This window comes from Bos mutus, chromosome 22 (genome assembly GCF_027580195.1).
Source record: "Bos mutus isolate GX-2022 chromosome 22, NWIPB_WYAK_1.1, whole genome shotgun sequence".
NCBI classification, from domain to species: Eukaryota; Metazoa; Chordata; class Mammalia; order Artiodactyla; family Bovidae; genus Bos; species Bos mutus.
In genome coordinates this window covers 38928438-38941059 of record NC_091638.1, presented here as the reverse complement: position 1 = coordinate 38941059, position 12622 = coordinate 38928438, and the positions used below count along the sequence as shown (strand labels likewise).

The 12622-nt window shown below is 40.9% G+C and overlaps 1 protein-coding gene across 1 annotated transcript in view; it reads right to left on the bottom strand.

Moving 5' to 3' along the window:
- CADPS (calcium dependent secretion activator) overlaps nt 1-12622 on the bottom strand; it is a 476711-nt gene that overhangs the window by 238751 nt on the left and 225338 nt on the right. Inside the window, 1 exon segment of the mRNA XM_070360581.1 lies at nt 12471-12592. Coding sequence (XP_070216682.1) covers nt 12471-12592 — 122 coding nt within the window.

The following is a 12622-nucleotide window of genomic DNA, read 5'->3' as shown; positions in this document are numbered from 1 at the left end:
CCCAGAGTCCTTCACCATTTGCCGTTAAGGCTTTGACCTGAGTCAATCAAGATTTACTAACCATCATACAAGTAAGGCACTACAGGAAAACTAATTCGATACATGGATTTTAACAAGTATGAGTAAAGAATCTATATTATTGTTGGGGCTCAGAGGTGTGGTTGCCCTATATGCCACAATAGCGCATTGATTACTGTTAAGAGTTACTTGAACAGTCAGTAGGGGGAAATGATATAAAAACACACTCTGACCTCTTTCTTGCCCCAACAGCATGATCTAAATCTCCCACGTAGCAGTATCTTCCATACACCAGGAGGACAGAAAGCATCCTGTCACTGAGCTGGTGATTTAAGGCTAAGAAGACTATAAAAATACACTTTCTTGCTTCTTCATTAGTCTCCTACCCTAAGCAAAACCCCCCTTGTTAAATCTTCACAAATAGTTTGTTTGTCTATAAATGATATATAAATAGCCTAGTTTGGTCACTTTTGGGGACCTGTTTTTATGAGACCTGTGTATATGAATTTATGAATTTACTTTTTTCCCTATTAATCTGTCTTGTATTGATTTAATTATTCAACCAGCCAAAAGAGCTGAAGAGGGATGGTGAGGTGGCGGGAATTCACCCTCCCTCAAAACGTAAATGAATACATTTCAAGGCAAACTACAAAAGGATATCTAATTGAAAGAGAAAGTATCTTAAACTTCTTTAGTTCACACTGCCTGACTTGGATGGCCTGTGCTGTTTTCCTCTCCATCCTGGCTCCAGTGATGGCAACAATAATTATAAAGGTAAGAATAACAGCCTTCCATTTGTGCCAGTGCTCAGCATATATTATTAAATAGACACCTCATCAATAACTTCATAAGTATTATTAGCCTCATTTTACAGATGAAGAAACTGAGGTTCAGAAGGATTTAGTAACCTACCCACTGTAACAGTGTCAGTGGCACAACTGGGGTCCAGAGTAGCATTGTCTCAGCTTTGGGTGAGACAAATACCCAGGTGATATTTTGGGCGATACCAAGTCCTGTATGATTAGATTCATGCTCGAGCATCTGTTCTCATGCACTGGAAAGCGTTTTAGCAATAGAGCCCTTTCTCCTTTGGCAGACCTGGCTCTTTGCTTTTCACGTACTTGGAATCCTATGACCTAGGTTTTGGGAGTTGTAGGATTTTAGCAAAGCCTGCCTAACTTTTCTAAGTTTTTTTTTTAATATGTAAGGTGGGGGAAATGAGCATCTATTTCCTAACACTACCATGTGGGACTCACTGATATTATACTGGGTTTTTGCTACTAGCAATGTTTCTCAAGAGATTACAATATACCACCCACTGGACTCAGCTCTTAGCTTGAATCATAGCACTTTTCAACATTAGTTCCACGGGGACAGGATGTATTACTGTCTCCATTTCAAATTAGAAGAAACTGAAACCCAGTGAGGAGCATCCACTTGCTCAAGGTCACCCAGCAGGTGAGCAGTGAGGCTGGGATTCACACCCAGTTTTGTGTGACGCTACCATTTGGTAACAGGTGGCTCGGTGCCTGCCACCTGCTGTATTTTAATAAATGGTAGGAACAATGGTTATTGATAACGATTTCTCTGAGGAAGGATGAGGCTCAGCAGCAGCTCTTCTGGAATTCTGTAAGCACCTCCAGGGCAGGGCCTGCCTCTTAGCAGACGTGCACACACAACATCGCACAATGTGGCTCCCTATGGGCTGGAATCTGCTGCGGAGCTGAGTGTCTGCACTGACGTGGAACACCAGTGAGACAGCACATTCATCACCACTTACATAGGGGCAGTGATCTAACCCACAAGAAAACTGAGTTTATGGAAAGGAAATGAGCCTGTTAGACCATTCTGCTGAGTAGTTAATGCTAATAAAAGACTTTCTTTTAGGGGAGTGACTTCTTTCAGAAAGGCAGGGTAGCAGAAAGAGTTAAAAATACAGACTTTACATTTGGCTCTTGGCTTAGCTCTGTATTATCTGTGCAACTTTGACCAAATCACTTAACCTTCCTGAATCTCAGCAGTTTCATCAGTAAGATGGGAATGACAATAGTACCTATCCTGTAATTTCAGTAGAGCATTAAAGAAGACATCGACTATGAAATACTTGGTATAGTACCTGGTCACAGAAAGTGCTGGATCAATGTTAGTGATTACTATTTTAGACCCAGCTCACTTTTTCCCCTCATCTCTCCCTTCTCCCTCCAAAATAAAAATGAGGCCATGATAACAGCTAACATGACTACTGTGCAACAGGCACTGTTTTTAAGCGCTTTATATATGTTAATTTAATTTTCTCAAGAATTTGGGAAATGAAGCATGAAGAGGTGACCTGCCCAAGGTCACAGAATTGAGATTCAAACCCAGCACTCTTCCTTCTCATTCTGAGCTCCTGTGGATAGCACAAGATGAATCTAAACCAAGCCTCTCTTGTTTTCTCATTAGTAAGAATTTGGAGTTTCTGGGTTGTATCTCATTACTACAGGTAAGGGACTATATGACACTCCACCCTACATTCTCCCTGATCACTCAATACCAAATATAGTGGTTTCTCACACTGGGCAATTGGCGAAGCTTCCTCCTGGGAGACTGAAGTACAGAACTGCATTCTTTATACCCAACTTGTGCTCAGTCATGTCCGACTCTTTGTGACCACATAGACTGTAGCCTGCCAGCCTCCTCTGTCCATTGGATTTCCCAAGCAAGAATACGGGAGTGGGTTGCCACTTCCTTCTCCTGGGGATCTTCCTGACCCAGGGATCAAACCCACATCTCTTGCATCTCCTGCATTGGCAAGAGAGTTCTTTGCCACTAGCGCTACTTGGGAAGCCTTGAGGAGACATATATTGAATTAGATTTCCACTGGACGGTGATGGGCAAAAAATCCAGTTCTCAGATCACATCATCATCAGATGTAATTGCCAAGTCAGCTCTGGCAAGGTACTCGAGGAGCTGAGCTAGAAAGGAAATGAACCTACTGTCCATTTAGTCCTTAGTTCTTAAAGAGCTATCAAAAAAGCTTGATAGCTTTTGATACATGGGCTGTTTCATACCCAGCCAATATAGGACTCTTCATGAAATCAGAACTTTCATGAATTTCTCACATCTGGATGGAGTATCATGGTCTAATTGCCAAACGCCAGTCACCACATAATAATCTGATTCTGGAACTCCTATCAACTCTAGACGTTTTAAACAACTTCATGTTATTGCCTGAAAATTCTACATTAAGTTCTGCTACTATGGCTCTTCTCAGGATCAGCTAGATGAAGAAAAAACAAATCAAAACAAAACTATAGCACTCTTGAGGGAGCAGGAGTCTTGGACACCACTTCTCAGGATGTGGTGAAGCTGGAAAGCTTGGTGGCCTACATGAGAGGGTGGCTAACTGAGGATGGAGCCCGACGCAGCACTCAGAGCACCTTCTCCAAAGCTTATCCTCTAGCATCTGTTCATTTCTACTGTCCTGCTGATTGTTGCTTTAGCAGCCTGCTTCCTTTCACCCTCCAGCAAACACAAACTGGCTGTCAACACAAGTTGTGGCTCCTGGACCAGGCTTTCTGGTGTCTGAGCACTGCAAACTGTGATTAGAAATGCGCTTCCTCCCAGCTCAGACATCTTCAGGGAGCCTAGCAAAACTGAATTTCTGGGTCAGTGTTGGCCTTTACCATTTATGATTTAATTAACTCTGAATGAAGCTAAGCCTTTTCCTCAGAAAGGAAAATCCATAGAAATGGCATCAAGTTCTCACTCAGTATTATATAACTGTCTTCTGGACTATGACCTTGAGCTGAAGTTTCAAGAAAGGTAGACAATAAAGAAGCGGATTCTCAGGAGGCCTCACTCCCTTTCCCACGTGGTGGCTTTGCAGTTTTCAAACCTAAAGTGGCTCCTGAAGAACTGATCACTCTGTGGTCCAGGCACGGGGATGTTTCCAGCCAGCTTTTTCAAGGCTCTACAAAACTGAGGGCCATGTCTGTATTATCTCCCAGTTTACACTGTAGGTGCTCTTATTTGTTGTCTTATTTGTTGACCAAGACATCCACGGTTTCGAGTTTACTTTGGTCCGTAAAGAGGCTCCAGGTTTCAAGATGGAAATCCAATTGTACCCTCCCTCATTGGCTTAAAATCTTCTAATGGCTGGATCCTTCTCATCCTTCAGGTGTTATATCACACACTACCCACTCTGAGTGGGCTGCCTTGCTCACTTGAGTACCCTACAGCCCTGTTACTTTTTACTGGAGCAGGCTGTTCATTTCTCACAGAACTGAATTATGTTCTGTTTTTATAATGTGAATTCATTTATTCACTTGTTTACTGCCTGTGCCTTTTACTAGACTGTATATTCCATGAAGGCAGGGCTTGATGTGCTAATCACAGCTGTGGCCCCAGCACTCGCTGGCCACAAGCAGAGCATCCCCCATACATGTGCTGAGGGAATATAAGTGCTACCCTTTGCATCATCCCTTATACCTAAATTTCAAAGGGGTCATGCACTCTTTCCATTTAAACCATTCCAAGTACACAGGAACAGATTTTTAGCTAAATTGAAGAAGGAAGTACCATTAAGAAGATGATGCATTAGACAACAAACTGGAGGGCATGACTTCCTTTCTGACTTTGTAACTGACTTAATGTGGGGCAATTTAATGGAACTGTGTTTCTAAGAATAATTTGGGCATAATAAGCCCGGCCCACTCTGAATTATACCATTAGGACAAATAATATATTTCACAGAAGAAAAATGTTATAGCAAGTCTCTGTATTTTTTTTTTTTAATAAAAAATATGTTCTTATCAGATAAGATGCCATTAGAAAATGCTATGGCTATAGCACAGTATACCATTGGGATATTTTAGTTTCTTATTCTCTTGGAAAATGTCAGGAAAAGGTTTGATCGTATTTTCAAATTCCTGACAGTAATAAAATCCAGATATCATGAAGCCCATGGTTTGTCAGGGAATAACAGAGTTGCTAAATAATAAAATACCAAGTGGCATTCTTGGCTTCAGTTCAGAAGAATATAATTTCAGAGAAGCTAGCACAATGTTGGGCTGCTGACTGCAACTGCCTTTCTTTTCAGCAGAATTCCTTAAATTTCTCTTGTATTTAGTCCTCAGCACACACTGTGGTTGGATGGCAGCATGTGCCATGTGAATCCACTGAGAAGGGCAGGCATCTGGGGCTGCATCCTGCACTCAGGGAATACAGATCAGGTTTCCTTACACCATTTCTCCAAATTAATTTGCATGTCATCTTTCCAATCTTCGCCATTTCCACATACCAACACAAGATAGCTACATGATTTTTTAAAAAATCATACTTAGGCATCACCTGTGTTGTTATTTGCTTAATATATTTTATGTAAATTAATTCACTATCTAAATATTAATATAGTTCTTTAAAAAGAAAAACCTATGTCACCAACCATGACTGGAAGGTAATATAAAGTACAATCTTTATTACCTCATAAATTTTTCGTTCATTAGTTTGTTTTTTGTGTCCTTTACCAGAATGAATGACCCATGAGGCCAAGGCCTGATTTCTGTTATTTATGTCCATAGCCCCAGCACTAGCTGGATGTAAGGAGAGCATCCCAAGTACGCTTGTTAAGACAATATAAATGTCTGCCTTCTACATCATTCCCTTATACATAAACTTCAAAGGAGACATCCAGGAAAAATAATCCATTCTTATTTAAATCATTCCAAGACCCAGTACACAGAAAACATTTTTTGTTAAATGAGATCTAAATCATGCTATTAGATTCTAATGGAAGGCTCTTGTCTGCCAAAGGCTCTGAGTATGAGGCTGGTAGGGGTACTAAAGATTTCAGTTCAGTTCAGTTCAGTTGCTCAGTCTGACTCTTGTGACCCCACGAACTGTAGAAAGCCAGGCCTCCCTGCCCATCACCAACTCCTGGAGTTTACCCAAACTCATGTCCACTGAGTCAGTGATGCCATCCAACCATCTCATCCTCTGTCAGTCCCTTCTCCTCCCGCCCTCAATCTTTCCCAGCATCAGGGTCTTTTCAAATGAGTCAGCTCTTTGCATCAGGTGGCCAAAGTATTGGAGCTTCAACATCAGTCCTTCCAATCAACACTCAAGACTGATCTCCTTTAGCATGGACTGGTTGGATCTCCTTGAGTCCAAAGGACTCCCAAGGGTCTTCTCTAACACCAGAGTTCAAAAGCATCAATTATTCGGCGCTCAGCCTTTTTTTACAGTCCAACTCTCACATCCATACATGACTACTGGAAAAACCATAGCCTTGACTAGATGGACCTTTATTGGCAAAGTAATGTCTCTACTATTTAATATGCTGTCTAGGTTGGTCATAACTTTCCTTCCAAGGGGTAAGCGTCTTTTAACTTCATGGCTGCAATCACCATCTGCAGTGATTTTGGAGCCCCCCAAAATAAAAGTCTGTCACTGTTTTCCCATCTATTTGCCATGAAATGATGGGACCGGATGCCATGATCTTAGTTTTCTGAATGCTGAGCTTTAAGCCAACGTTTTCACTCTCCTCTTTCACTTTCATCAAGAGGCTCTTTAGTTCTTCTTCGCTTTCTGCCATAATGGTGGTGTCATCTGCATATCTGAGGTTATTGATATTTCTCCCGGCAATCTTGATTCCAGCTTGTGCTTCTTCCAGCCCAGCGTTTCTCATGATGTACTCTGCATAGAAGTTAAATAAGCAGGGTGACAATATACAGCCTTGACATACTCCTTTCCTGATTTGGAATCAGTCTGTTGTTCCATGTCCAGTTCTAACTGTTGCTTCCTGATTTGCATATAGGTTTCTCAAGAGGCAGGTCAGGTGGTCTGGTATTCCCATCTCTTTCAGAATTTTCCACAGTTTATTGTGATCCCCACAGTCAAAGGCTTTGGCATAGTCAATAAAGCAGAAACAGATGTTTTTCTGAAGGTCTCTTGCTTTTTCGATAATCCAACAGATGTTGGCAATTTGATCTCTGGTTCCTCTGCCTTTTCTAAAACCAGCTTGAACATCAGGAAGTTCATGGTTCATGTATTGCTGAAGCCTGGCTTGGAGAATTTTGAGCATTATTTTGGTAGCGTGTGAGATGAGTACAATTGTTCAGTAGTTTGAGCATTCTTTGGCATTGCCTTTCTTTGGGATTGAAATGAAAACTGCCCTTTTCCAGTCCTGTGGCCATTACTGAATTTTCCAAATTTACTGACATATTGAGTGCAGCGCTTTCACAGCATCATCTTTTAGGATTTGAAATAGCTCAACTGGAATTCCATCACCTCCACTAGCTTTGTTCATAGTGATGCTTCCTAAGGCCCACTTGACTTCACATTCCAGGATGCCTGGCTCTAGGTCAGTGATCACACCATTGTGACTGTCTGGGTCGTGAAGATCTTTTTTGTATAGGTGTGTGTATTCTGGCCACCTCTTCTTAACATCTGCTTCTGTCAGGTCCATACCATTTCTGTCCTTTATTGAGCCCATCTTTATATGAAATGTTCCCCTGGTATCTCTAATTTTTTTGAAGAGATCTCTAGTCTTTCCCATTCTATTGTTTTCCTCTATTTCTTTGCACTGATCGCTGAGGAAGGCGTTCTTATCTCTCCTTGCTATTCTTTGGAACTCTGCATTCAAATGGGTATATCTTTCCTTTTCTCCTTTGCTGTTGGCTTCTCTTTTTTTCACAGCTATTGGTAAGGCCTCCTCAGATTAAAGATTTACCAGAACCAATATAAGCATTCTCCTTGACTTGATCAGAAAAACTGAAAAATACATGGAGGGGTAACTTCCTTCTCATATGACTTGATGTTACTCAATTCTAGGCCTTCCTAACACCTAACATGATCTCTGTTATCAGCAGAGTAAGAGTGCCACCCTTCAAGAAACACTGCTTTTGAAGATCTAAACAGACATTTCTATGACTAAATAGACATTTTGGTAAAACATACAGATGGCTAAAAAGCACATGAATGGATGCTTAACAGCACTAATTAATAGAGAACAGCAAATCAAAACTAAAATATGGTATCACCTCATACTGGTCAGAATGGCCATCATAAAAAAATCTACAAATAACAAATGCTAGAGAGGGTGTGGAGAAAAGGGAACCCTCCTTCACTATTGGTGGGATTATAAATTGGTAAGAGCCACTATAGAGAACAGTAGAGAGGTTCCTTAAAAAACTAAAAACGGAACTATCATATAATTCAGCAATCCTGCTCTGGGGGATATAGCTGGAGAAAACACTATTTGAAAAGATATATGCACCCTGATGTTCACAACAGCACTATTTACAACAGCCAAGACATGGAAGCAACCTGTCCATTAATAACTGAATGGACAAAGAAGTGGTATATACACACAATGAGATATAACTCTGCCACAAAAAAGAATGAAATAATGCTATTTGCAGCAGCATGAATGGACCCAGAGATGTTCATACTAGGTGAAGTAAAATCAGAGACAGAAAAATGGATACCATATGACATCACTTATATGTGGAATCTCAAATATGACATAGATGATCTTATCCACAAAACAGAAACAGACTCACAGACTGAGAAAACAAGCTTGCGATTACCGAAGGGGAAGGCTGGGGAGGGGAAGTCAGGAGTTTTGTTTTAGTACAGACAAAGTATTATATATAAAATAGATGACCAACAAGGACCTACTGTATAGCACAGGGAGCTATACTCAGTACCTGGAAATGAGCTAGAATTGAAGGGAATATTAAAAAGAATATGTAACTGAGGTACTTTGCTGCACACCAGAAACTAACACAACATTGTAAATCCACTGCTGCTGCTGCTCAGTCGCTTCAGTCGTGTCCGACTCTGTGCGACCCCACAGACGGCAGCCCACCAGGCTGCAAATGAAGGCAACGTTTTTTATTTTTATTTTATTTTTATTTATTTTTTTTGGATGTTTAAAATTATTTTACTGGATTACATTTACAGGTTTAGATTAAAATTTCACTTTCTTTTATCTACTACAGTGTAAGTAAGAACTTATCAGATCAGCTCTAGAGAAAAATAAAGAAATTTCCTTTTCTTTGATCATCTGAATATACTTTTAATACATCTGATATATCATCTTCATAAGTAGTTTTAAGCCCAATAATTCTCATGATAAATATTCATCCTTGTTCAGTTCAGTTCAGTCGCTCAGTTGTATCCAACTCTCTGTGACACCATGGACTGCAGCAAGCCAGGCTTCCCTATCCATCACCAACTCCCAGAGCTTGCTCAAATGTCGAGTAAATTCCACAAAACAACTTCTGAATGCCGGCAGAGGCAACGTTTTTTAAAGTAAGTATATCTCAGATGTTTTTCAAGAGATATACTTACTTTAAAAACCGTTGCCTTCATTTGCAACATACCATTTCTGCTTTGGTAGGAAACTGATGAGGGGCTGAGGCAGGAGTCACTGAAATCCCCCTTTTCAGTGAGCTTCTCAGGAAGGCGTGCAAGTGGAGAGGGAAAGACTGTGGTTTCAAGAACTCAGATATATTTGCCCACCTCCTGTGAAAGAGAGTAGAGGGATTTTCTTACCATGAGGCAGTGTTTTTGTTTGCCCAGGAACAGGGGAGCCTGGTGGGCTGCCGTCTATGGGGTCGCACAGAGTCAGACACGACTGAAGCGACTTAGCAGCAGGAATCCTGGTTTTAGAATGTGTCATCAGTTGGGCATCAGTTGGTTGTAGGAATAGTCAGAGACAAGAATCAGAAGATGAATAGGGCAGGAAAAGGGCTAAATTTGTCAGATAATGAAGTGGAGTTATTAGGGCAGATGAAAGATGACCCTCCAAAGGGTACTTTTTGGGGTAATCAAAATCAAGTAGCAGAGATGACAGTTAGAGATTAGTAATGGGAAAAACTGTGAGCAGAACCAAGGAGGAAAGGAGAAGAAATACAAGCTTCAGAGAAAGGAAATGATGAAGAGGATTCTGAGTAAGTCCAAACGAGAGGGAGGAAGAAAATGCACCTGCGTGAATGTGCACGGGCTCCTTCATCCTGTCGGATGAAACTGGAGGCAGAGCAGCAGTATTAGCAGTGAGCTATGATGAAGAAAAGGGCAGAGGAGCGGAGAAACACCTGCGGCTTTAGAAGGCAGCTGAGCAGAGCTTAGAAGGAGAATCCATATAGGAAGGAGAAAGGAAGAGACAGGAAGAAACATGAATTTGGTAGACCTCTTTGAGATACTCTAGAAATGGCAAACACAAGGCACTCGTGCCTCTTTTATCATATTGATTACGCTTTATTTTCCTCTGAATATAGATCTGGCTTCAGAACCATTCTCAAAACAGCACTCTAGTTAGCCACTACTGACTGATTTGACCTGATGATAGTTATGAAAGCTGCATTCTTATGGTATTAAAAAACAAAAAATACAAACAAGCACTCTGTGGGGTTCTGCTAATACCTACTCACTGACTGAAGAGTAATAAAGAAAAAACTTAACTTCTAGCTAAAAAAGCAAAATGCTTCAGTGTGAGATGTTTATTAATATGGACATAATAACGCACATGTATGGAAGTGAGTAAATGTATAACCAAAGCATTCAATATTTGTAATCTGAAACTCTGTTTTAAGCATTCATATGCACACGAAAATCAGCTCATCCTTCACCTTGGCAACTGAAACCTTTAAACCCCATAAACTGATATGAATTACATTTTGAGTTAAGTAGCTAATATCAAACAACAGCATGTTCAAATAATCAGAGTTTTTTCCTTCCTTCTCTATATATGACACTATATTGGGCTCAACTTCTTAAAATGTTAGCATGAACACCAAAGAAGTTTTTCTTCCCACCACATGACACATTTTCCAAAAGCACATATAAATAATGCAACAACCTAACAGCATTGATTATGATCAGGCTATGGTGACAGCTGGGGGGAAAACTGGGATTTTTATCAATGGTGATAAAAAAGAAACAGCATTCATTTTCAGTCTGAAACTAAATTTTTAAAAAGGGAGGAAGGATGGAGTGTGACAAGTTGCTTTGGTTCCAACTTCCTCCTCCACGCATTCGTTAATTTCACCCAGATTTGAGCATCTGAGGCCTTTGCGTATTCATACAAAGAACCACTTGAAGGCACACAATGCCCTCAGATTTTCCCTAGTCAGGGAAACATTCAGTGCTTTCTTTGAACTATTTTGTTTGAACATCTCAGTACATTATTCATGTTCTGCCAAACAGCTCATAATGCTTTGGAGGAGGAGAGCTGCTGTTAGGGGTTATCCTTTTTATGACTTTATTCGGAATTAACAATAAAAAAGATGTTCATTATCCTAGGCTAGTTTAACTGAGATAGAAAAGGAAAGAGGCAGTGGGGAGGGAGGGAAGAGAACAGTGATCTCTCAAGAATTTTTTGCAGTCTGAGTGTCTATTGACCCAAATACATTCATCATCATAGCTCCTGGGAACCAACTCAATAGAATCCTAACTGGCCTCCTACATTGACTCCAGCCCTTTTTACTGCAGCCAGGGTAATCCTCTCAAAACACATGTCTAATCACACATGCCTATCCTTCCTCTCTGTGGTCTAGCAAGGTTCTTCGTGGTGTGGCCCCTTCCTGCCCTGTGGCAGATTATGGCATACTTTGTTCTCTGGACTCCAGCCCCACTGGCCTTCTTTCAATGCTGCCATGCCACAGGGCCTCTGCTGACCACAGGGCCTTTGCACAAGCTGACTCTGCATGGAATGCTCTTTCTACTCCCAACTCCTTTGCTCAGCTTTTATAATACTAGCCTAAATGTCTTATAACTTCTCAAGAAGGCCTGCTCTGAATCTGTCTCTACACACTGGTTCAGATTCCCCTGATGTCTCCTCACAAAGCACTCCTTCTTTCTCAGCATTTGTATCTATTTGTAGCTATAAATTTGTGAGACTCTTTTCCTGTTCCCCCACTCAACTCTAAGCTCTGCTGGGCTATAACAGAGACTACTTTCCTCTCCACTGTGCAACCGCACACTGTACACACACAGAGAGTCCTTAATAAAATGTGTTTACCTAACAAATTAATGGATTGTGCCTCATGTAACGTACTGCTTAGCTGATATATTCATAACTGTGGCGCACAGAGAAAGATTTTGGAAAAAATGCTTATACTGTAAACCAAATATTATTTAGTAAATATAATAAAAAATAATTACATCAAGCTCCCCTGCATATCCTGTTGAAACCAGCAGGTGATGACTAAACTCTGTCAGGTAAACGGACAAAATCTCCAGAAAGGAGACTGTATCTCACATTTCCTTCTGTTCTCTGCTGTGAAGGAATGGAACCCTTATTAAGGCTGCTAAGTGAAAATGTAGTCAAGTCATTCTGTCTGGAGAATAAACAAGGTGGATGTCACTGTAATCTTCTGGGGAAACCAATCTTCAACTTGGGAGTTGGCCCAAATGATGCCAATGAGAACCACCTGGAAGGTGAACCGGGGAGAAACACAACTTACGTTGGTTTTGAAGCCTCAGCCTGGTCGGTCTGTAGTTTCTCTCCTCCTTCCACCTCCATCGTGCAATATACGATGCGATTTGGAGCTAAGGATTTGAGGCCTTGGACTTCCATGATCACCACCTGCAAACAGAGTCGCACACAGCAGAGTTT